The sequence below is a fragment of the Anguilla rostrata genome, chromosome 18, assembly GCF_018555375.3.
Source record: "Anguilla rostrata isolate EN2019 chromosome 18, ASM1855537v3, whole genome shotgun sequence".
In the NCBI taxonomy this organism is placed as follows: domain Eukaryota; kingdom Metazoa; phylum Chordata; class Actinopteri; order Anguilliformes; family Anguillidae; genus Anguilla; species Anguilla rostrata.
This window is the reverse complement of record NC_057950.1, coordinates 2,219,400-2,245,219: the sequence shown is the minus strand read 5'-3', so window position 1 is coordinate 2,245,219 and position 25,820 is coordinate 2,219,400. Positions and strand designations below refer to the sequence as shown.

The 25,820-nt window shown below is 45.5% G+C and overlaps 1 protein-coding gene across 1 annotated transcript in view; it reads right to left on the bottom strand.

Moving 5' to 3' along the window:
• Nucleotides 1-25,820, bottom strand: part of LOC135244743 (protocadherin-15-like) — a 187,824-nt gene that overhangs the window by 137,520 nt on the left and 24,484 nt on the right. Inside the window, exon 3 of the mRNA XM_064317270.1 lies at nt 16,235-16,356. Within this exon, the coding sequence (XP_064173340.1) occupies nt 16,235-16,328 (94 nt within the window). The 5' untranslated portion in view covers nt 16,329-16,356. The remainder of the gene's footprint in view (nt 1-16,234; nt 16,357-25,820) is intronic.

Here is a 25,820-nt window from a genome sequence, read left to right as displayed (position 1 = left end):
CTCTTTATTACATCATAAGCTGCTGTTTTACAAGCAGCCATTTTGAGCGACCCTTGCTCTATTGCCCATTTTACCAGTACCATCTTACATCTACACCATCTTTCATCGCTTAAGTCACCACTGGCTAGATGTTCTTCCCCAATACAATTAGCTTCCGTAGCTAATTAAGACTGCTAGCGCAGTCAGGGATTACAGAATCTTCCTAGCCAACCCTAGCCCTTTGAGGCACAGTAATTATAACTTTGTTTTTAAATAATTAAGTGTGATATCTACTAGTGATACCAGATAGTGCGTGCCTTAGTCCACTATTTAACCTTAATACAATTGCATCCTGTAATACCAACAATATTCCGCATCATAGGTGCATAAGTGACTTTTCCACAGACTGAAAGCCTTCCTGGATAAACTTTTCTAATTTGTTTTACCTGTATAGTTTTTAAATTATTATTACCATGGGCCACTGTCCAACAACAGATACACATGTACTCACGCACACACACACACACACACACACACACGTAATCACACATACACACATACATACACTCGCATACTCACACACACACATGCACACACACACACACATACATACTCGTGCATGCGTGCACACACACACACACACACACATCTCTAATTTATTAATCTACTATGAGTATGCATGCTCCGTGGCACTCGCGATCCCAGCCCCCCCCCCCCCCGCCCCCCTACAGTTTACGGGCAGCCAATCAGGGCGGTGTCGGGTTACATGACATCAGCCAAACAGCCGGGGCGCTGCCGCGGACACCCGAAACGCTCCTCGAGTTCCCTACTGACCACATGCTGCCCAAACACGCCCGCTCAACTGAACACCTGTAGCCAGGCGAGAACATCCAGGTACTCTTACAATCAAATATGCATGTGATAGAGGCCTCAAATATGCATGTGATAGAGGTCCTCGTCTTCCCTTCAGCCAAACAGAGACTTACATTTAAACAGAAACCTTCAGGTCAAACTCCATAATGTAACGCCTTCCAGGATGGGCACTTTGCAGTCTGTGTTACCGTCATGGACAGGCCTGGATTCAATCAACATTTGTCCTTAAGTGACAGTTGAGCGCTAAATAAAAAAATTTCACCAGATCCATGCTGCATGAATAGACCGCACCGCGCCTGCACTATGCAATTATTTTAAATCAAAGATGAGGACAAAAGGTGACTCAGCCTGGGCCACGGTGTTCCAAAACTGGGTGTTCCCACAATGCTTTGCTAGCCCCAGTGAGGACACTGGATCACAGAGTGCCAGTTAATATATATTTGAGTGTGTATGTATATGTGTGTGTGTGTGTGTATATATATATATACATACATATATTTGAGTGTGTGTGTGTGTGTATATATATATATACATACATATATTTGAGTGTGTGTGTGTGTATATATATATATATATATATTCCTCAACTGCGTCTCCATGGGAACCGTGACAGCGCATTATGGATTTCCTCCATGCTCTGCAGGGAACTGTATTTCATCTTATTTTGACTCAGCTTGCAGGTCTGTTGCTTTACGCTTTCGAAAAGATCCCACGTAAATGTGCAGCCTCCTTGTGCAGTTATTAAACCGTGAAGCTAACGAACGACCAGCTGACACTCTGGTTAAAACAGCTACAGTAAAGCACATTTGGTGAACAGGTAAAGAACATTTTGCCTTCATTTGCATTACAGGTATCACTCACTTTGACAAGAAAAGTCAATACTCTAAAAAGAAAACTTTCTCAAACAGCTATTTCACAAACAAAAAAAAAAGACACATTCCAACTTTGTCAGTTTGGCTTTGATATTACAGAAATACGCTGACCTTCTCCCGGTTATGTACCGCAGTTTCGTTTAAAACAGGCATCTGCTCATCCGCTTTGTCATAAACATAAACACGGTTTTACGCATATAGATATTTAAAAAAATTAATGAGACCAATGTTTGCCAATGTTTGTATTAAAAAGCTAATTTGGAATGAGCATAATATCGTTATGCCTGGAAGAGCAGAATAATGAGAGAGTAAATGAAATGGGTCCAAATTCTTATTCCAGGCCTGCACCAGACTGGTCCACAGTCATAACTTCAGGGACCAAAACAACTTCAGGGACCAAAACAACTTCAGGGACCAAAACAACTTCAGGGACCAAAACTGCTCCAGGGCTGCAATGGCACCGACATTAACCTGTGTTCTCTTTCTCCCTACACTCTGCCCCGCCACCCCCCTCAAGAGCATGTTCAACCAAACTGCCGGTTCAGTTCCTGCATGATCTGTAAGACCCCCCAAGGATCTTCTCTCAGATTTCATAAGAAGTCAAATATTCCCGTGAACGACACGCAAGCCGAGCGATATACAGGATGCGAGCAGCAAACGCTAAAATCTTTACGCTTCTCGAGAACATTAAAACCGAAAAGCTTAGCGGGCTAGCAGTTCAGCCTGGAACAGAGAACAGGGCTGTAGTCAGGCTTTTTCCAATGTAGAGCCTTTCTGGCAGTCTGATCCACGTAGTCCAGGGTAACAGCACCTTACAGGTACAGAGTAACAGCCTTTAATGGGCATGCCCTCCAGGGCCCCTGTGACATCATCCAAGGCACCCTGTGACATCATCGAGACCACAGAATAGCACCGCTTCAGGTGTGCTTTATTCACCAAGATTTTCACTCCATACAAGAGGTTTCATTGTTTTTATCTAGTGTTTCTGAGTGGAGTTTTTCATCTAATGCTATAATCACAACCATGACATGGTCACTGATTTGGAATCATGTGAGATATCAGAGAAAAGCCCAATGATAAATAATAATTATTTGTATAGCACACTAACATATAAAAATCAACCCAAAGTGCTTCCTGTACACATAAAAAAACAACTAAACTACAGTATTTAAACATGTCACAGATTTAGCAGTACACAAACCTAAAGGATTTGTTAAATAGACACACTGGTCAAGGGTTGGTCAAGGGCAATCGCTCATAATTTAAGAATTTATTCACAATTAGTCTGGATTATAACAAGGAATGTTTTGGCAGGATGCGATGCAGTTCTGATTGCACATTTCCCAAACCACACAGGAAACGTGTTTATTGCACGCTTCCCACTTCACAATGACCTCTTTAAATAGATCTGTCTTCTAAATCTGAGGGCGCTGACAAACAAGTCAACGTAAAATATTTTTCGAAAATGAGGCGCCGCACGCCTGTGAAGAGTTGCGAGCGCGGGCGAGAATTTAATTTACACGGGCTCGCACAAAGGAAACATCTGACCATCGCCACGCGGAGCAGAGGATCGAGGAGTCGCTCACCTCAGAGACCGGACGTGCGTGGAAGAGCCTCACGAGGCCTTCAGGAGCTGAGCTGTCCCGTGCACAGCAGCGCCCCGTCACACGCAGCACATCCCGGAGACTAATGCATTCTGGGATTGCTCCTATCTGCCGCGGCTAGCTGCATGTTCAGCGCCTCGTTAGGTTACACGCAGGCGGACGAAACGCTAACTTGAAGCCACGCATCGGATAAGACACTGTGACTGAGTGACAGGGCCTCCCCCACAACACTCACACGCATACAGAGATGAAAACAGTCCCAAAAAAAGAGAAGAAAACACTGTTTACCCATTCACACACACAGTCACACATCAACGGTGAAAGGCTGCCATGCAAGCTACCAATCAGCTCATTGGGAGCAATTAGGCATGCTCCCAACGGCATGGTTATCAATAAAAATTGACTCTTGTAAGAAAGCCTTTGATTAAAAATGTTTAAAAAAATATATTATAAGAATATATAAGAATCCTCTTCATCATTAGTCAGGTGAATAATGGTGAATGTGGCGAGGGATAAGATTTTTAAAAAGCAATCCTGGGCAGACTTTTTTGTGTGGTCCCAGAAGACGCTAATGAAGCTAACCCAATTTGCAGTTCATATTTGAGACCCATTCCTTGTAAAGGCTTGTAAAAGACACAACAAATATATTTTCTCCTTTTCTAGACCAGAATCTGGACTCAGTACGGACAGTGCTGGTCAGGCCTACGAAGACAGAAAGAACTTCAAAATTCTTTTAAATCAATTTTAAAAGATTGATAAAACATTTAATATTATGTTGTGACACAACATTCTAGTATCATCCCAACAATACTGGACATTTTCATGATACCAAGTTTAGGTTTACCAGGAAAACACACAGGGACAAAATACTGTGGAAAATGCACAGATTACGAAGCGATAGTTATATTTAACTAACTGGGGAAAATGATAACTGCAAAGCCACTGAGAAAAGCTAATCATGTTCAGAGCTTTCAGTTAAGAGCTTCACGCTGTGCTCTGGGAGATTTTAGAAGCATTCCACAACCCCGCTCTAAACTGTTCTTTTGGTGTTCAGTCTCAACTCCCCTCCTTTTCCCATGAATGGCTGAAACAGCAATCCGGGCAAGGCCGGGAGCCTGCACACAAAGCACTGTGTGAAAGTTAGCCTAGCCGCCTGTCGACAAAAGCTCCTTATCAGCTTATTCGCTTATCTGGAAAGCCCGAGCCAATCCTGAAAACCCTGAAGCTCATTGTGGGGAACGGCGGGCGGGGGGTGGGGTGGGGGGGGGGGGACACGCCAAAGGCATAAAGAGCACAACAGCTGACCCTTCTCACCCAATCCCGTCCCGGACGGGAGCGGGGGGGTGAGACATGCGCTATCTAAAGCAACTCCTCGACAGCGTCCGATTAGCCGGGGTCGGCATGGTGACAGCGCAGGAGCCGAGCCTGCTGGGAAGCAGACGTGGCAGCCTGTGAAACTGCTGCGTCCTCCTCTGCGCTCTCCCCGGGTTCCGGAGGTCCCTGGCCGAGCCCTGAAAACCCTCCGTGGACTCCGGCGATAATCTCCAACTGAGCCGCTTCATCGCTTTGACCGCGCGGCAAGAGCACTCACCAGGCTTTCAACTGACACCAAGATCACTGACCAAGCAGGCTACTGACCGTAAGATCGCTCACCATGCAGGCTACTGACCCCAGAGCACTGCCCAGGCTTGGTTTTGACGGCAGGAGCACTGAACAAATCTGCTACTGTATCCCAATAGCACTGACCGAACATGCTACTGATCCCAACCAAGCTAATGATCCATGAACACTGACCAAGCATGCTACTGACCCTAAGAGAGCACTGACCAAGCAGGCCTACTGACCTCAACTTTACTGATCATTCCACCAATGTACTTTCTGAGAGGAGATGTGCTTTTTAAAAAATGAGACTACTTATAATAGATCCAGTGGCATGGGATCGGTCCACCATGAGAAAACCCCCGAGGTGTTACAGCGTCTGAGGGATTCCTCCACTGTCCGTGTTTACTACCGCAAACGGTCTGAGATAACAGAGGCTAAGATGCATGGCCCAAAAGCCCAGCTACACCACATCTGCCCCCCACCACCACTCAACCACCGCCAACTTCTGGACTGAGATAACAGAGGCTAAGATGCATGGCCCAAAAGCCCAGCTACACCACATCCGCCCCCCACCACCACTCAACCACCGCCAACTTTTGGACTGAGATAACAGAGGCTAAGACACATGGGCCGAAATGCCCAGCTACAGTATGCCACGTCCACCCCCCACTACCACTCAACCACCACCCCCTTCTGCGATAACACTGACGGGAAGATGGCGTCCACAGATTGGAGTCAGTGCGCTGAGCGTAATCGCCTCGAAAATCGATGTCTGTCAGCTGTCAACCGACACACAGCGCTGGAGAAACAGATCTTAACTCTGGCTCACTCCACCGCTGCTCCCTCCCCGTCCGAAAATTAAGACTCCTGAGACTACAAGTGAAGGTGAACAGAGGAATTATTGCGTTTTGTGGAGAAGCCAAGATAAAACACGACAGTACATAAAATAAAATAAGCGTTACTGATTTATAGTTATCATAACACAGAATGAAGCACTTTTATTGGCTATTTATTTTGTTTCTTACTATACCATGTTTTGTTTGTCTGTGATTTGTTTTTACTACTGTAAATCGAATACCCAGTATTTTCTCCTGGACAAGGTGGTACACTACACGCTCTAAGCCTTAAACTGCTCGACGCCTCAAACATTTAACGGCTGAATGACTAATAAACTGAATCCTGACCACCTGTGGCAAATCCGGCAATCTGTAAATATCGGTCTAAATTATGTAATTACTATTAACAAGTGGCATAATCCAATTAAATACACCAGATTGAGCTGAATAAATCTCACCGTCACCCAGAGGAGTTACATTTCTGATGAAGGACAGCGTTATGATGTTGGTTTCTTTTATTTTCACTCAAACTTAATTATGAAAAAGAAGGAATAGATATGTTTGCTTTTGTCTCTATAATAAGCACAGATATTTATTCAAAGTGAAATATTCAAAGATACGTTTCTGGTCTGACAATAATACAAGTCGGCCTTTCTTTTTGGCAGTCTTTTGGTAAACTGCATTATGCTAAATTGAACCAACCCTGAATAGCTACTTTCTATAATCAAGGAAGCCAGTTCTTCAGTGTGGTATTGCTGACAGGGTGGAGATATCCACCGTGATTGATGAATGCTCTCTGTCACCTGGAGAACACATTACTGATTGCATTTCATTTCATTAATTCTGTCAGCTTAATGGTATTCTTTGAAAGTCCCCTGTATAAAATATGCTGATGTCGTGCTCTATTAATCCCACCCAGTGAGATGATAATGAACGCTAGTATCATCCAACAGAAAGAGGGAAACGAACACAGAAAAGTTGATAATTTTTTAAAAAGACAATCTCGACACACTACAAAAGTCAGCGGGTTACTCCAAGGGCAATCTAAACATTTTAATTTGCCCCACTACAATTTGCATTCAATTACATCCCTTGAATGGAAAACACCCACCACTTTAATCAAGGTGTTGCTGCCCTGAAGCTCTAAGCTTGAATTGCAAATGCGTGTCCTTTTTTTCCCCAGCCCGTTCTGCGCATGGCCGACTGGAGCGAGGGAGTGCTGTGGGTGGAAAACGATACCGCACTTTACTATTTTTGGACCCGAAAATCCCTCCCTTTTCGATATTCACCCGTCAGAAGGCAAGAGTGCACTAGTGAATGAGAAGGCAAGGAGTAGCACTGTATTGTTAAATGTGGCTTCAAGTATTTCAGAGAAATTTAACATGAACACAGAGAGCCTCGTTCATCTTTTGATACTTTCTCTTGTTTGATGTATTATGCGGTAGAATCCTTGCTAAACTACCCCTTAATTCCACAGGCAGCATCCTGCTGTACAATAACCTACAAACCTGTGATTATTCTCCACGCTGCACAATGAACAGAAAACAAGGTCCAATCCACAGAGAGGGGCATCTGTCGCCAATGACAACGGCTAACCTGTAGGTTTCCAATGACAACCGCTAACCTGTAGGTTCCCCATGACAACCGCTAACCTGTAGGTTCCCAATGACAACCGCTAGTTTCTAGCTAGCGCCGATGCCATGGTAACACAACAAAAAGCCCAGGCAAAGGGAAGTCAACACACCCCCCCTTCCCCCAAAGCTTGCTGTGTGTCACTGCTGTAGACCCTTCTAATTGGCTAATGGTGCATCCCAGACCCAGACTGGTGATGTCTGAGGTAAGATCCCAGCACCACCACACAAATAACAGCTTTATCCAATGATTAAAACCACTCAGGAAACCCATTTTGAGTTTCTAGCATGTTTTGTTGACACCGAACCCTCTCTAAATGAACACAAACTTGAGCCTAGCCAGGTGCAGCAGCACGGTAACTCAGGTGTACCTGGTATAGAGCCCATGGATATACAGTGCCTCCAGGTACAGATCAGCACACTGTGGCGCAGACGGGAGGGAAAGGATTACCTGTGCCCCACCGGCATGCAGGCACAGACGCACTTCATGCAATTCTCATGCAGGCACAGATGCACTTCATGCAATTCTCATGCAGGCACAGATGCACTTCATGCAATTCTCATGGAAATGCATATCTCATGTGTACTGGGTTTTATTGCCCCAACAGATTTACTGTTCCAACATTAGCTCTGACATGGCTTGAAATCATACCAGGCCTCAGATAAAATGCCTTGTAGGCCCTCCTAGATATTGATGTCTTCCATATCAAATAAATATACATTCTACATATACTGTAGTAGCACTGTTGGTAGTAAATGAAGTAGTAGCAGCAGTAATAGCAGTATTAGTAATATTAGTCACTGCCGCAGCAGCAGTAGTAGTAGCATTAGTAGCAGTAGTAATAGTAGTAGTAGCAGTAGTAATAGTAGCATTAGTAGTAGTAGCAGCAGTAGTATTAGTAGCATTAGTAGTAGTAGCAGCAGCAGTAGTATTAGTAGCATTAGTAGTAGTAGCAGTAGTAATAGTAGCAGTAGCAGTAGTATTAGTAGCATTAGTAGTAGTAGCAGCAGCAGTAGTAGCAGTAGCAATAGCAGTAGTAAATAGTAGTGGTAGTAGTAGTTGTAGTAGACAGAAGCGAAAACAAAATCTATGCCTGTTAAGAAATAACATGATATGGACACACATATCTTTCAACATTTGCTATTTGTTGTAGCCCTAATTTTTCTTCATTTGTATAGACTGTGGCACCAAGGCAAATATATTACTAAGAAGAAATTTAATTTAAGCTCTCTGTATTTGAATATTAAAATTTTTGACCAGCACAAACCTGACACCGTGATATATTAAATGATATCATAATTAGATTTGAAGCTGCTCAATATTCACACAGATGCTTTCCAGTTAACTGAAATAACAGAATTATTCATAGGTTTTACAGTGACCAATTTTTTTTCTTGACATTCCACAGCCATTTTAAATTTCAACTGCTAAAATTATGAGCTTATCTGAAAAACATCCTATTGAGAAGAAAAATAAAAATTTTAAATAAGAGGTAAAGTTGATCTTGGATATGGGGCATTTAGCTAATTCCATACTTGAGACCTGTATTTAATCAATGTTAAATTCAGTGGCCTGGATTTAATCCACGGGACTCCTTAAATTTACCAACAAATATAAACAATTGTTTAGCTGTCTGACACAAACCCAGTTTGGTTATTAATGTTTGTGATTGGCAAACTCATGAAAGTATAAGAAGAATTGTTGGGGGGGGGAACAAACCTTCAATCAAGCAATCATATCAACATCCATCAGATGACAAAACGCAACGCACCATGCGATAATAAAGTAATGTCAGTTAATTAGGGTATTCGAATAGTCCTCAGAAAGAAATTCTGTAATCGTGATGCTTCGCAGCTCTCTGACAGACCGCGGCAAAGCGAGCTGCGCTTTAATGTGGGCGTGGATGTCACCAATCACGGGGCTCAAGAAATCCACGAGTCCTTCAGAGGCGGCGACGAGCCTCCGCCAGAGCCGCCATGACGACTCGCGCAGACCGGGGGACACGCGCCGCACGAGGGGGGGGGGGGGGGGGGAACCGCGCGACTCCTCCCGTCGCTATAGTGCTAATTGCGCCGCGAGGGGATCACCGCGGCTTTGCTGAGAGGTGGAGGCAGACGCCAGACAAGGTCAGAGAGCGTAGCTGTGCGGGGGGGGGGCGGGGCTGGCGGGGGGGGGGGGGGGGGGGGGGGGGGGGGGGCGGGGAGGTATGGCGGGAGTGGGGGGGGGGGGGGGGGGGTGGGGGGGGGGGGGGGGGGGGGGGGGAGTCTAGCCGAAGCCGCAGCGGGTATCTGTGAGTCTGTCTGTCTCCGCTCCGTCTCGCTCGCGTTTCGGTGATCCGTGTAAACGGCTCGGCGTCCGGGCCGCGGCCGGCAGGGAGGTCGGGCGGTAAGCGGTGTCTCAGACGTCCCGGGGTCCCGCAGAGCGGGGGGGGAGAGGGCGGCGCTCAGAGCGCTAAGAGCGCTGAGGCGGGTGCGGGCGAGCACGGCGGGCTGAGAGGAACACTGCGCCGCGGGCTGAGAGGAACACTGCGCATGCTGAGAGGAACACTGCGCGGCACAGGCTGAGAGGAACACTGCGCCGCAGGCTGAGAGGAACACTGCGCGGCGCAGGCTGAGAGGAACACTGCGCCGCAGGCTGAGAGGAACACTGCGCGGCGCAGGCTGAGAGGAACACTGCGCGGCGCAGGCTGAGAGGAACACTGCGCAGCGCAGGCTGAGAGGAACACTGCGCGGCGCAGGCTGAGAGGAACACTGCGCGGCGCAGGCTGAGAGGAACACTGCGCGGCGCAGGCTGAGAGGAACACTGCGCATGCTGAGAGGAACACTGCGCGGCACAGGCTGAGAGGAACACTGCGCCGCAGGCTGAGAGGAACACTGCGCGGCGCAGGCTGAGAGGAACACTGCGCAGCGCAGGCTGAGAGGAACACTGCGCGGCGCAGGCTGAGAGGAACACTGCGCGGCGCAGGCTGAGAGGAACACTGCGCGGCGCAGGCTGAGAGGAACACAGCGCGGCGCAGGCTGAGAGGAACACTGCGCGGCGCAGGCTGAGAGGAACACAGCGCGGCGCAGGCTGAGAGGAACACTGCGCGGCGCAGGCTGAGAGGAACACAGCGCGGCGCAGGCTGAGAGGAACACTGCGCGGCGCAGGCTGAGAGGAACACTGCGCGGCGCAGGCTGAGAGGAACACTGCGCGGCGCAGGCTGAGAGGAACACAGCGCGGCGCAGGCTGAGAGGAACACTGCGCGGCGCAGGCTGAGAGGAACACTGCGCGGCGCAGGCTGAGAGGAACACTGCGCGGCGCGGGTTCTGTTTCAGAACGTTAGCGCGGCTGCGTCTGCCATCCCGCGCGCACTGAAGGCCATTACCGCTGAACCCAGACAGAGACAGGGCCAGCCCCTCTCCAGAAGACTGTGTGTGTGTGTGTGTGTGTGTGCGTGCGTGTGTGGTTGTGTATGTGTGTGTGTGTGTGTGCGCGTGTGTGTGCGTGTGCGTGTGCGTGTGTGTGTGTGTGTGCATCTGTGTTTGTGTTTGTGTGTGTGTGCGTGCGTGCGTCTGTTTGTGTTGGAAGGCAATCAAAGGGCCACCGCAGAGGTAAACTGATAAATCTTGGTAATTCCAATGGCCCTCATCCAGACTCTTTCAGGGCTGGAGAACGTGAGGGCTTGGGGGAGGGGCCAAGTGGGAAATCACTGCGGGTGGTCACCATGGCCACAAACTTCAATAAGCGCAGAACCGTGCGCTCGAACCGGGCCAACAGCAGGGCGGCGACTCCGCTCGCTTTTTTTTTTGTTTTCGGCCGATTAATCTCGCCGGCCTGAGCGTTGATTATAAATAACCGTCCACAAACTCCAGTAATCCCCCACTGTGCCGGGAAGACAGCGACAAATTGTTCCACTAATCAGGCAGTCAGTGAAAATGGATGTGTTTGATGAGAGATGTAGCGATTGAGAGGGATGGAGGAACTCGCATGAAAGGAGGTGTTTTTTTTCTTCTTACTCCCTTTAAGCCGTTCCCGGTGATTAAGCATGACAGCCATTCTGTGTCTTTTTCAGCACAAAGACTGATAAGTGTTTCAGCAGCCGGCACACAGAAGAAAGGGACAACCTCTTAGATATTCCCGAGAGGCACCCTGCTCCACCGAGGCTGTGTAATCGCTGCCTGCTCACACCGCGCCGAGGTGATTTTACGCAAAACTACACAACGCAGGAGGCAGAAAAGGGGGAGGATTTGTCTATCCAGACTAAACATGTACATTAGAATACACTGAGACCAACAGGGTTGGTTCATGTGTCTCATATACAACATCTATCAGCCCACTAAGCACAACATCCATCACCCCACTCACTAACCACTAATCCCAATATCCATCACCCCACTCACTAACCACTATACAACAACATCCATCACCCCACTCACTAACCACTATATCCATCACATCACTCACTAACCACTAATCACAATATCCATCACCCCACTCACTAACAACTAATCACAAAATCCAGCATCCCACTCATCACTAATCACAACATCCATCATCCCACTCACTAACCACTAATCACAATATCCATCACCGCACTCACTAACCACTGTACAACCACAACATCTATCACCCCACTCACTAACCACTGTACAACCACAACATCCATCATCCCACTCACTAACCACTGTACAACCACAACATCCATCATCCCACTCACTAACCACTATACAACCACAGTACCCATCACCCCACTCACTAATCACATTACACTACCACAGTATCCTTCACCCTGCTACCCTGCCATTAAAGCAGAACGCTGCTCTTTGTCTACGTCTCTCCTCACAATAACCTCGGGGTTGTGAATCTTCTGCTCAAGGCCTCATTATTTCTCTTCTGAACGTCTCCGAACCGCAGTAACTCTCACCTGTGCCACGCAATTACGTGGGAATGCCTGCAAATTAGCGACCGCGGCGCCCGCGATAATTACCGCTAAAGGAACGCGCGGCGATGCTAATCCAGGGCCTCCAGAGGATTAGCGCCGCACATTAGAGTAATAACGTTTCAGCGAAGATTACAGAGCCGAGAACAGCCTCGCCTGGGGTTACTGCCTCCACGGTGTCATGGGGGGAATAAGTATCTTTGTGTGGCGAACCTGTGGCGGATCATGCTAATGAAACGTTAAAGTGCGCTCCTGTGCCGGGCCCCGCGATGTGCCGGGGCATTTCGCCGTTATCTCTCGACTGTACTCCGAGTGGCACCCCTAAGAGGATTCCGCACTTGAGCCGACCCAAGTACACATATCAGTGTGTGACAGAACACCAGGGGGGTTTAGTGGCAAGGCTGAGTCAGTAAGAGTCTCAGCCAGTAAGTGCCTTAGCCAATGACAGACTCAGCCGATGAGAGCCTCAGCCAATGAGGGACTCAACCAATGACAGCCTCAGCCAATAAGGGACTCAGCCGATGAGAGCCTCAGCCGATGACAGACTCGGCCGATGAGAGCCTTGGCCAATGAAGGACTCAGCAAATGAGAGCCTCAGCCAATGACTGACTCTGCCGATGAGAGCCTCAGCCAATGAGGGACTCAGCCAATGAGACTTGCAGCCAATTAAAGCCTCGGGAGCGGGCAGCCTCAGTTGATGACTACCTCAGTCAACAAAATGCTTTTGTAATAAAACTACTCATGTACAAGGGCTCCACAATATGAACCTGCATTTTTGTTGTTTTAAAAAAAAAAATTAATTTACTAGAAAACAGCCTGCATTGTCATGACATAGACCTGCACCCTAACAATGTTACAGGTAAAAAAAAAAATGTGTGAATAAAATTATTTTCCTGACAACACTTAGGAATGTGTGCTGAAAAGCTTAAAAGCATGTAATAAATGGTGAAATAAGGACAGGCCAGTGCAAAGTTGCAACTAAATAAGGTTTCCCCAAAGCGAGTGACCTTCAGGAGGTTTGCTGAGGTGGGTGGGTTCACCATCTGGAGAATGATTTGCTTCATTACTGTGAGGCCAATTCCACTCACTTTCTCTCACACACACACACACACGCATACGCTCACACAGACACACACACTCACACATACACGCACACTCACATGCGCGCACACACACTCACACACACACGCTCACAGTCACACCACACACACACACACTCACACAGACACACACACACAAATGCACTCACACCGTACACACACACACTCATTTAAAACAACTAAAAGCAAACAATAATCCCTAATGAAATATGAATTTCTGCAACAGAAATACTAACAGAAACACATGGGCAGTGAGAATATTGTGCCACTGCGGCATTATTTGAAACAAAAGGTGCAGTTACTGAAAATTACAACAATTATCCTCCAACACTTTCTCACTATAATTCTCACACACATTTTTGTAAAACTTTTTCTGGCACATCAGCATTGCAACAGTGTTATTTTGCAGTTAGAATGGGAGACATTATTTAAAGTGCACGCCACCAGTTATGTTTTATTTACATGTCTGAGTCTAGCTATTTACTTTCAGCGGATTCAAAATCCAGTCTCTACTGAGGAATGGATTCAATTAGTAATAGTCTTTAAATTGACTAAAAATTAAAGGCAGAGTTTGTGAAGAAAAAATACTCTTGTATTTATTTTCAAGTCAAACATTGATTGGATACTACTTTGCTTGTGATTTCAGCTGATAAATAATAAATTAATGATCATTTGAAAATGAATAAATGCCTATGACTAGGCTTTATGAGCATTTCCCTTTCATTTACAGCCAATGATATCAATCATATCGTCATAATCCAATCTGTTGATGCTGATAAATGAGTGTTTTAGCCCCTACTGGCCAATATTGGCATGACCTCAATATTACCACCTAATAGGGGGTATTGATATATATATATATATATATATATATATATATATATATATTAGGTTCTGTGAAATTCCATTCAGTTGTACATTAATGTGTAAATGACTAGAGATACAGATAAACCTCTACAAAGGCCGTGACGGTTTGCACTGGCTGATGGGAGTTTACAGAGCCACACAATACGAAATGGTAGATAAGAAAAGATCCTGCATTTTCAGACATGGATGGATGATTAACAAGACAGACTTCCGACCGATTTCACAGTGGGGTGCGGTTAATCGTCACAAATCTATTTAGAAGCGGTTACTTCAATGGGCCATGCTGAAAATTGGTTCATTGTTTGCATTGCCACTAAAATCCCAGCCTGTAAGTCACAGGGGATTGCTATAGCACATCAGCCTTCTCCCTCAGCGTGCTGTTCATTAGCCCATGTGGAGTAAACATCTTTCAGCATCAATTACCGACAATCTACAATCAACCACCTCACCTAACTGTGCACTCAGTCAGTTATAAAATCAATTGTGGATTTTCAGATATCCAATTGGAGACTCGCCTGACATTGCATCAACAAACAATTTCACGAGTTAGGAATAATAAATCAAGCCTGGTTCAGTCATTATTAACAAAACAGCAAACAGGCCATTTGTTAAGATGTTGTTGATCCAGTGTGTATGTGTAAAACATATCAACAAGCGAAACAGAATAATTTCAGAATTGCTAATGCTTATGCGTGCCTCAAAGACTGTTAGAACTGTTTGCATATTTTTGAATATATGTCACTGACTCAAGTTTCTGCAGTTTTGACCTTTGCCAAGTCTTGCCAAGTCTGAGCGTAGTAATATACCACTCCAAGCTGCATGACAAAATTAATAAAAGCAATCAAAAGTTTTTTAAACAGGAAGCATGGTCAAAAACTTAGAAAGACGTGAAACTAATTAAAGTAATTTACAATCGGTATTTTTGCCAAAAAATATGGGAGCTGAAGAAATTTTAAGGAACAATGACTGCATATCCAATATCAGCATTAAAAACCCTGTGATGTCCTTGATGTATGGATTTATTATACAATTAATTTGTTATGGTTTGTAGAGCATTAAGGAGAAATGCTAGCCTTTAAAATGGGTCTGCTCTCAGCACTATAAGCTTTGATGTTCATCAATGGACTTCCTCTGAGTATGCAGATAGCAATCACTTAAGCCCATTGCATTCTTACTGTTCCATTTTCAACTTAATATCTAAGACCGTGCGTAAGAACCAAGAACCAATCGATCAAAGAACCAAGATTCTAAATCCCTGAAAGTGAATACAGCCCCACAAATTGAGAAACACTACTAAAAAATATTTGAGGAAAAATTGTTGAGAGTTTTGTAGGTAATACCATTGTTTACTGAGATTTACGAGTGATAACAGACCGCATAAATAAACTGAAGAGGCAGAAACATCGGCCACTAACGCCGTTTTCCATCACAAAGCCTGGCTGTCCTCCGTGTCCAGCCTGAGGCTGTCTCTATGCACTGGAACTACACGTCCACAGGGCCTGCGGCCTTTGGTTTTCACCTTAACCTCGGCAGCCAATCAGAGCCCTGGAAAACCGGCGGGCTCTTAACTGTGTAACCAGCTGTTTAATTGGTGGATGCAGGGATGAGCGGCAGGGTAAACCAGCAGTGTCTGCGGCTCTCTAGGGCCAGGACTGCAGGCCCCAGCTTAGAGGTGTAACTGCAGCTGATCGCTACCAAGGCTGGGAAGAAATCGCCAAGCAACAGGACAGGAAAACAGATCAACAAGAAAGGAAAGATGGGTAAACATCAAGAAGGGCTAAAGTCTAGTCACAGCTATTTTAGGGGTAAAATAGCTGTGAAAACTATGTATTGTTACTCCCTGACCTTGCTACGTCAGCTGGCCGCAAAGTCCATTTCCAGTAAAAGGACATTATTTTTCCCTTTCACACTGTCTTCATGTCACGTACACAAATAGTTAAAGAGAACCTACCTTCTGTGTTTTCTTGTGAGCAGCTGTAGGTGATTAATGTGAGGAGGCCGATCCCTGTCCCCAGCCATCTGAAGACCCACCAACCACGTCGCATCTTCTGTCAGGTGTTACTGTGGCGCCACCTGGAGGGGTGGAGGGGTAGAGCAGCATTGTTATGTACACACCAGTGATAACAGACCTGTAGAGCAACACCTTTACTATATGTACACACCAGTGATAACAGACCTGTAGAGCAACACCTTTACTGTATGTACACACTAGTGATAACAGACCTGTAGAGCAACACCTTTACTGTATGTTCACTCCAGTGATAACAGACCTGTAGAGCAACACCTGTACGTACACACCAGTGATAACACACCCAGAGAGAAACACCTTTACGTGCACATCAGTGATAAAAGACCTGGAGAGCAACACCTTTACGTACACACTAGTGATAACACACCTGGAGAGATGCTGAAATATGCTAACACTGGTGTCAATGCTAGAATTAGTTCATCCTACATCTCATGAGTGTCAATTGCTACCACAGTGAATACAGTGGGATTTCATTGCCTCAAAGTAAATGTATTCTATCGAATACAGTCAACCTGATCTAAGGACAAAGCCATCTCTTGTGTTTTTAACAGGAGAGTGTTACAAGTAGAACATTTTTTTTGAACGCATAATGATCGGTAGTTACCTAATAAGTAGTTACCAATAAGAAGGAACTAAGCTAGCAAATGCAAAAAATAGGCTAAATTCACACACACACACACACACACACACACACACGGGCAAAAAAAAATCAAACAACACTACAGTGTTTAATCACGTGGATTTAGCGAGATATATTTACCCAATAAACACCCCGACCTCAGACTGAAAGGCGAAGGAGTGAATTACGCGAAGACAAAAGCAATCTCCTGGATCACAGTGTCGTAAGGTGAGTCAAGGCTGGCGACTCTCACGCTTTGGGCGTGAGGCACACACACGCTCCCAGGCTCTGATGCTCTCACGCTAACCAAACACGTCTCACACCGAATAAAGAAGAGCTCAGCTAAAGACAAACTCATTAAACCCCCCCTCCTCCTCCTCCTCCTCCTCCCCCAGGTCTGCAATCACGATCTTTCTCCACCTCCTCCCCCCACCCCCCCACCCTCCTCCAAGCCTTTCTCTGTTCTGTCTGCAGTGAAAAGGGGGCAGAGGCGTGAGTCACACAGGCTGGTACAGCGAAGCACACGCTCCCATTGTGGGGCTCGACTGGAGCTCGGGTCTACAGTTTCTGCGGCTAAGTTTTCTTTAACTAAAAAAACAGCCGTCACACCTCACTGATGTCATCCATCACCTGCACCCAACAAAACAGAACCTTGCTCACACTCACCTTTGCCCGTGGAGACACTGGGTACGGTCCTAAGTTCTGCAGGTACGCAGGTATGCTCTCTGTATCCTGTTTGTCAGCCGTTGCTAGAAAACACACTGTCATCAGTGGTGAGGCAACCAAGTCCAAATTCCGGCTCACAGGCACTGGTGCTGGTTTCAACTTTCAACGATCTGGACCCGTTTAAAAACCAGTTCAGATGAATGAACTGGCCAATCAGCTGCTTGAGTGCTGAATATTATTCTCAGCACTTTTCCAGAACCAGGGGACGTCATCCCCTGCCTAAAACTGAACAGCTGCAGCACAACCACACCTGTGTAACTTGGCTACAATAAACATTGTTTGGAATAAAATTACAGACACAACCAATTCAATTAAATAACTGGAAAATGAACAAACAGTATAGCCGGTGGCATACTTTTTCTCTGCAGTCTGATGTTCACCTGAAATGCACTGTTTCTGTAGCCACTGTAGAACAACAAGGTGATTCGCTGCGACAAAGCCAACCTAAAATGTAACCCGACATGTGGTGCTTTTAATGATTGATGATTAAGAGGTTGTATTTGGCATCTTGTTACAGGGAGAGAGAGAGAAAAAAAACAGCCTTCTAAAAATACAAGAAGGCTTTAATGATCACAAACACCTGAATGGCAGTTGTGCTTATTAATATTTACTACTGTGCTTTTTCATTGATGTACATTTTAAACAGCTTGAGTCAGATCCCTTTCAATTCAGTCCGTTCAAGAACCGAAGTGAACGAATGAATTGAAAAATCTGTAATAAGCATTTTACATATTTATGAATTTAAATTCAGCGTGTACAGCCTACATCAGTGGTCTCCAACCCTGGTCGTGGAGAGCTACAGGGTCTGCCGCTTTTTGTTTTCACCTTAAAATCAGCACCCAATTGAGACCCAGGACACCAGGTGAGTTGAGTTAACTGTGTAATCAACAGCTCTAATTGATTCATGAAGTGCAGAGTCACTATGAAAACCAGCAGACCCTGTAGCTCTCCAGGACCAGGGTTGGAGACTACTGGCCTACATGTTGCGCTTCTGATGTTCCCACTTCGATGGTTCCTGCTGCTTCATAACCCTGCCGAACTGCAGAAAACGGGCTTTTTGTTAAACAGACAGCCAGATCTCTTCGGCCTTTGATGGGTAACAGGTCTCCCCACGCGGTTTTCCCACGCGGGGTGTAAGAGTTTGCGATGCAGCGGGCCTTTGAAGTCTCTTCCCGCGACCGAGCCGTGACCGTGGCAACCGCATTACCGCGAGCGCGTCTGAAATTCTGATGTTCCGCCGCCCCGCGCCGCCCCGCGCCGCCCCCTCCGAATTCACGCTAGCAGCAGCTCCGCCGTTTCTCCCCAGCACACACCCCAAAGGAAAATACATTCCCGCTTTTATTTATTCTATTTCTTTTTTTTTTTTACGTGACATACATCCGACGACTTCTTGACAAATCCGATGCGTGTCGCGTTTCGGTGCAAATCGGACAGACGTGGTAAATCCAAATCCGGTTTGAGTTTCATCCGGGGGTGCAGCATTCTGCAGGCTCGATACTCACATGCTCCAGCGCAGCGGTTCTCAAACTGGGGTCCGCGAAAAAATATAAGCTACATTGTTCTGATAGATATTTTTATTATTTTTAAATGTTTCATTAAATATATATCATATACATTCATTAAAATCATTTTAAATATAAATGACAAACTCATAGACTATATGGGAGTGTGAGAAATAGGCCTAAAATGAAATTATTTGTTCGATAAATATATTGATGAATTAACCCGGTTGATATCTATTCACTCGCTCGCTCACTCACTCACTCACTCACTTGCTCACTCGCTTACTCACTCACTCGTTCACTCTCTCTCCCTCACTCTCTCTCTCTCTCTCTCCCTCACTCTCTCTCTCTCTCTGACTCTCTCTCTGGCTGCTTAATATTCCACAGCAGACCAAAAGCAGGTGCTACATCACTTGTTTGGCCGTTTTTCACTGAATTCCCCCGAGTACTACACTTCAATCTCCGTGAGCAATGTGACAATGTGTTGCACATCTTGGATTTTTTTTTTATGTCTAAAGGAGAAAAAGCTCATCTCATCTGGTTTAACATAAAGAGGACAGCTATTCCGTTAATTAAACTTATTTTCATCCGACTCTCGCTTGTCAAAGGAAAATGACACGCTCAGATAATACACGGACCGGCTTAATGACTTGATTATCATTTAAAACAAACAGTCATCAGCATGCGAGTCACTGCCAGGACAGGAGCAGGCCTCCATTCAGTCAGCATTCCTCACTCAGACTCACTCACAATTAAATTAAAGTGTTTCCTCACACCAACAACAAAATTCATGAGAAAATTTTGAAAAATTGCACTGGAAAAAAAAAGTCACATTAAATTGAATGAAAATGTAGGCTGAATTAAGGCCTGTGGTTTATATTTTAAAAATGGCTTTGTTGTTATGGTATGTTATGCTGCCCAGGGAAAGACTAAGGTGATTGCAAACAAGGCCCAAACAAAAAACAAACAGGACACAGATGCACTCGGTACCAGTACCAGTTGCAGTGAACGTCAGCTAATGATTTAAAGCCTACACACAGAAGCCTTAGTACTTCTGGATGTAGAGCCAGGTACGTGTGCATCTAGCTGCAGGTACTCTACAGATCACTCACAAAGAATGTCCTCACTTTTAAACCAAACTCATTGGCTGATGCACAATATTAATCACATACAAAATAGTTAACAAAGCGGAGGCTTTCAAAAACGCATATGGTTATCCGTTATCAAGTCTGCCACAAGGCTAGCTAGCAAGCAACGGGGCGATACATCACTGCCATAGTGTGACAATGAAGCCCAATGATGTTCGCCGTTATTGCAGTAATAACTTTATACGCTGTGGTTTCAGTGAAGCAGGACACCGTGAAAAGGGACGAGCAGGAACCTCAGGATAATCCCCGAGACTGCAGGGGGAGTTTTCAAAAAGAGACAGAAAATCCCGTCTTCAGAAAGTGAGCTCAGGGAACATTTTCAAAGTTTTTATTTTTTATTTTTTAACAGGACTGCCCGGGGAGTTCTTCCTCCAACCGTTTCCTGGTAGTGACACGCCCGCGCGGTTCCCGTGCCGACCGCGGCGTGTGCGTGATTAGCCAGGGTGGAGTAAATGGAGGGATGGATCCCTTCTGCAGGGTTTCCGCCATTGCTTTTATAATATAATCTGCCAGTCTGCCAGTATGCTGTCTGTCCTGTGGGTGACTGTTTTTATTGCTCTGTCATATCCGATCGCATTGCATTAACTGTATTGTACTTGGATGTTTTGTCATGCCTATGTTTGAATGTTAGAGGACCACAATGGAAGTAGTAAGTCTGCTGCCTTTCATGTGTTTCTATCCTCAGGATTTTTTAAAGGATTACTGTCTGCTATGCAGTCTTATGAAATCTCATTTTTTTAAATTGTCAAATAAATAAATTAATTAATTCATCCTTCCCCATGCCTCATTGTGGAAGAGCTCAAGCAGCTTCCAGTTTCCTCCTCTGCTGTAGGACGAAAAGGACGAATGAGGCGCAGTAGAGCAGGGTTAAAAGGAGGGGCTCTTGACCGCACGTGCTCTGGAGAGGCCATGTTTGCCCGCGCTTTAACAAACTGATGAACGTCACTAATACGACTCGAGCAAATTTACTTATTTAGACAAAAAAATAAGTCGTAGGCTGAAAACGGAAGAAAAACTTGACTTTTTCGTAATTACATTTATCGGGTTAAAACAGTGTAAAATTAATTTTGTTAAGTCTAGAAGGAGAACCATTAGCGTCATTCATCAGAAATATGATACAGTGCACCATTGTCAAGCACTTAGAAATTTCTTTATATTAAGAGTATTGTACTCAAAGTCTAGGTTCTGCAGCTCACCCAACCGTTTCCCTAACATATTCTCCCTTTTTCACCACGACTGAAAGACACTTACTTCGCACACAAAAGCAATTTTCTTTCTTCAACTGTCAGGGAAGATTTACATCCACACCCATGTTAATATGGAGATTTACCTCAGAAATAAAATCCCGCAGACATCTTGCGTCTGCTCGCAAATGCAATTCCATCCCAGACAGACATAAAGCCCCGTGAATTGAAGGCACGCCATCCCATAATATGACTCCGCAGCAAATGGTAACCGGTTTCGTGTCTCAGAGACATTCCCTGTTCATTTTGTGACAGCCCCACTGGTAACTCTTCCAGATTTTCCCAGACTTTCCGACGTATCTTTTGGACAGCCGCTTATCGGCACCGAAATTGATAAAGGGAATGATAACTGAATCAGCTGAATAAGTGACATCTGAATTACATCAGTATCAACCAATCAGCATTATGCAGAACCCCAACGGCAAACTCAGATGTAACAACCAATGAAAAGGTAATGGCGGGAGACTGAGGCTTCACAAACCACAAAATGTCACAAAAAAAAGTGTGAGAGACGCCTCCGCATTCTGCCAAAGACCTGCTGGCTTAAATAACTGCCATTTCAGGGCACTGCGCTCCCGGCAAATGAATGCAGTTTCCCTCCGGACGGCCAAACGTGCCCGTATATCCGATAACCGGTTATACGCCTGGTTTGTCACGATCAGCGGCAGGACATTGCAAGGCCTTTGCGTGGAAGGAAGAAGAATGGGCTCAGTTTACTCAGGCCACTGTTTCTGGAGATTTCCACTCGTTGAAATCAAGGCGAAATGCTCTGCCTTTATTGAGCTATCAATGCCTGTTAAACATCACAGGGATGAGCTCAAGGTTTTTCGACTGCTTTTTCTCACACTTTCTCTTCCTGCTCTTTTTGGCAATTTACTATGGCCCCGTATTCAATCAACATTTGTCCTTCATTTTGACCAACAAGCAAACAAAAACACTGTAAAAAAACACTTCATAAAGTCAGTTCGGTTTTACCGGTTTCAGTGATTGCTGAACATTCCAATGCTGTGCTTGTGAAAGAAGAAAGAGATTCTTAACGTTGATTGAACTCCAGCCTACGTGTCTCTTCTCTGCGCTGTGACGCTGGCGGTAGGCCTGACGCACAAGCGGCCTTGTGCTTGAGCACGTTCTCCCGAGACTGTGAGCGAGCGCAGGAGCTTCCCACAGGAGAGAGAGAGAGAGAAGACCCTCGCTCTGGAATTAGGCTACATCACATAGCCGGGGATTCAGGCAGGAAGCAGCCGGATAATGAACCAGATCAACTGAACTGAACATTCTAATTCAGACGTAATAATTACTACTGGTAATTGAAAGCGATTAGTTCTAGAACACTGACTTAGAATTTTGAAAAACGTTCCAAAAAAAAACCTACTCTCAAAAGGATCAAATGCAAAACGGAACATTCAGAACCAGATTGAGCGAGCCCTGAGCAGGAGCCCACGGCACCGGTCCAACCGCACTGCACTTTTCACGAAGGGCGGCCGCTGAACGGTGACACGCAAAACCCTTCTGCAAACCGCACACCGCCCTTCCCCAGGTGGAAGGGGACACCCGAGCACAGTCAGAAACGCAGAGTCACGCCCTGCTCTCCACCTCAAGCCGTCATCTCCAGAAGACCTGACTTTCCCCAGCCTGCCAAGCCTCGAGAGCTGAACAGAGACGCAAACACCCAGCGACACATTTCTGACGGCCGACAGATCGGTTAGGACTGCATTATTTATCCAAGCAGGGAATAACGGCACTAAATGGAATTTATTCATTTTAATTTATTTATTCGTTTTAGGACACTGTACTTTCGCCTGGACGTTGACTGGCACTTCATTATTTGAAATGTTCTCTGTGAATGTTTCCGTTTCCACTGTGTAAGCATTTTTGTTTTGTTTTGGTTGTCTTTTTGCCTACTGCAAGTAATAGTTAACTTGATTGGCAATGAAAAAACTAAACTATTTTCTCTACTTGTAATTTCAAACTATTGCTAGAATCTAAACAGTCTGTCTTGTGCCCTGTGCTGTATTCCTAGCTCATAATGCTTCACAAGTTACCCCGTGAGAGCGTTTGATTCAGCTAAATAATAACACATTATTTAACTCATATTAAATTCCTCCCTTAGCTCCCAAGTGCTGCGCCATCCGTTCACGTGCAATCCCACAACAGATGGTTCGATGGTTCGAGCAATAGCGAACGTTCATAAATCAGCCCTCAAGGCCGCCTCCCTTTGTAATTAATATACTGAGATCAGCACAAACGGATTCTAATTCCCCGATGTCAACACACAACACAACGTTTGTCTCACAAAGTACAGGCGTTGAACTATTTAGTGTGTAGTCAGTGTAACAATCCTACACACGCTGCCACGAGGGATCTTACCTGCCGCAGCGCTAGTTCTGAACGCCGTGAACGTCTGGTAAAGACGGGAGGAGCGCTTCCACGCCGCTCGAGGCGTCCATGGCTTTCCTCTGCCTGTGACTGGAAAGCCGACCCGCGTCTCGTTCGTCGCCCGGTCTAACGGCGTCTCGTTGCCGGGGCGGCGCGGTGGCGTTTCGGGTTGCCGAGTTCGCGATCAGCACGCGCCCCCTTTCGCTGGCGTCACACGGCTGCCGTGGAAACCGGACGCCGCGGTAACCGGTAACCCGAACCAGCGGCCAAACGTCACACCGCCGTATCGCTTCCTCCTCGATCCCTCTGCACTTGCACGGCTGGGACTCTCAGTAAGTTTGCATCGGGTAGGGGGACTACTTCCTAATGTGCTGTACCCCTTACCTGGTTGCCAGGCAACCGTCCCTGAAGACAGAATTACGAATTTTAGTATTACCTGCCACAAGCACTGTGGGGTGGGGGAGGGGGGTGGGGGGTCGGTTGTCACTTATTTTTTTATTTTCTTTAAACCATAGAAAGAACCACAGATATGCCCAGTGAAATTCATCTTCTGCCCAAAATAATTTAATTTAAAAGATAATGGAAGTGAACCGTGCTCAATGAGGTCATAGTTAAAGCACACATTTCTATCAGGCTTCCATTTTGTAAATTCTCTTTGCGGAACAACTTTCCAGAGCCTTTGTCAATGTACAGAAGGAGCAGTGCTGTTTGGGTCCGGCACATGTGGTTCATTTCCTAAATGAACTGCGCAAATGACTCATGAAACTGCAGCAACGAAGAATCTGAACAGGGTGAACAAATTAATCTCATACTTTTATTTTATATATATATATATATATATATATATATAGCGCCACAAAGAAAGGAATACATTATTCAATTGAAGCGCTTTTCCAGCTGGATGTAATGGCTTTGAACCTTCCAGCTAATTTGAACTTTTCTCTTTTCAACCATTTTTCCTTACTCTTCAATAGATATTTTTCCCCCCACGAGTAATATTTTATCCACTTTTTTTGATACCAAGGCTGTATGATCTGCCTCTCAACGCTGTACAAAAGAACAGCAGTCATTTCCAGTTAAACAGGCACAGGCAGGGAAAGAGGCAATGGGTCAAAGTCAAAATTAATCACTTTTTGCCGTTAGTGATGCAAAGGGTCTTTCTTGTGGATACATATGCAGTCTATGAATAGTCCTTCATTGGAGCCATATAACTCCATTATAAAGACTACGCAGCTCCTTCACAAGAGCAACCAAGACTTTCATTAATGCCTCTGCCTTTGTCACATGGTATGTCACTTACGTCACTTGCTATTGTAAGAAACCCCTCAGATACACCAAACAGCATCAAGGTCACCAACTGTAAGAAACCAGAACTTATCACATCAAGGTCACCAACTGTAAGAAACCAGAACTTATCACATCAAGGTCACCAACTGTAAGAAACCAGAACTTATCACACTGAGGTCACCACCTGTAAGAAACCAGAACTTATCACATCAAGGTCACCAACTGTAAGACACCAGAACTTATCAAGGTCAACAACTGTAATAAACCTCTCTGACACACCAAAAAACCTCCACCCTAAAAACCGATTCCCCAGGCCGGGGGCTGGAAACAGAAGCTGATAATTGTGAGGTGTGATGGGAGCGGTTATCACTCATGGGCTGGCTAGCCCGCTAGCGTTTTAATAAAACAGGAATCATAGACGACTTAATGAGACGAGCTAAATCATTTCGGATTTGCTTTCCGCTGTGGGTTTGCTCTTCGCACAGAAAGTAACATCTTGACCTCAAGCGCCCAAACAGCCTCCCTCATCTGACGCTACGCTCAACCATGCCCCGTGCGTCACGTGGAGATTTTCCAGCACAGTCAAAATTCAGCTTATTGCACATT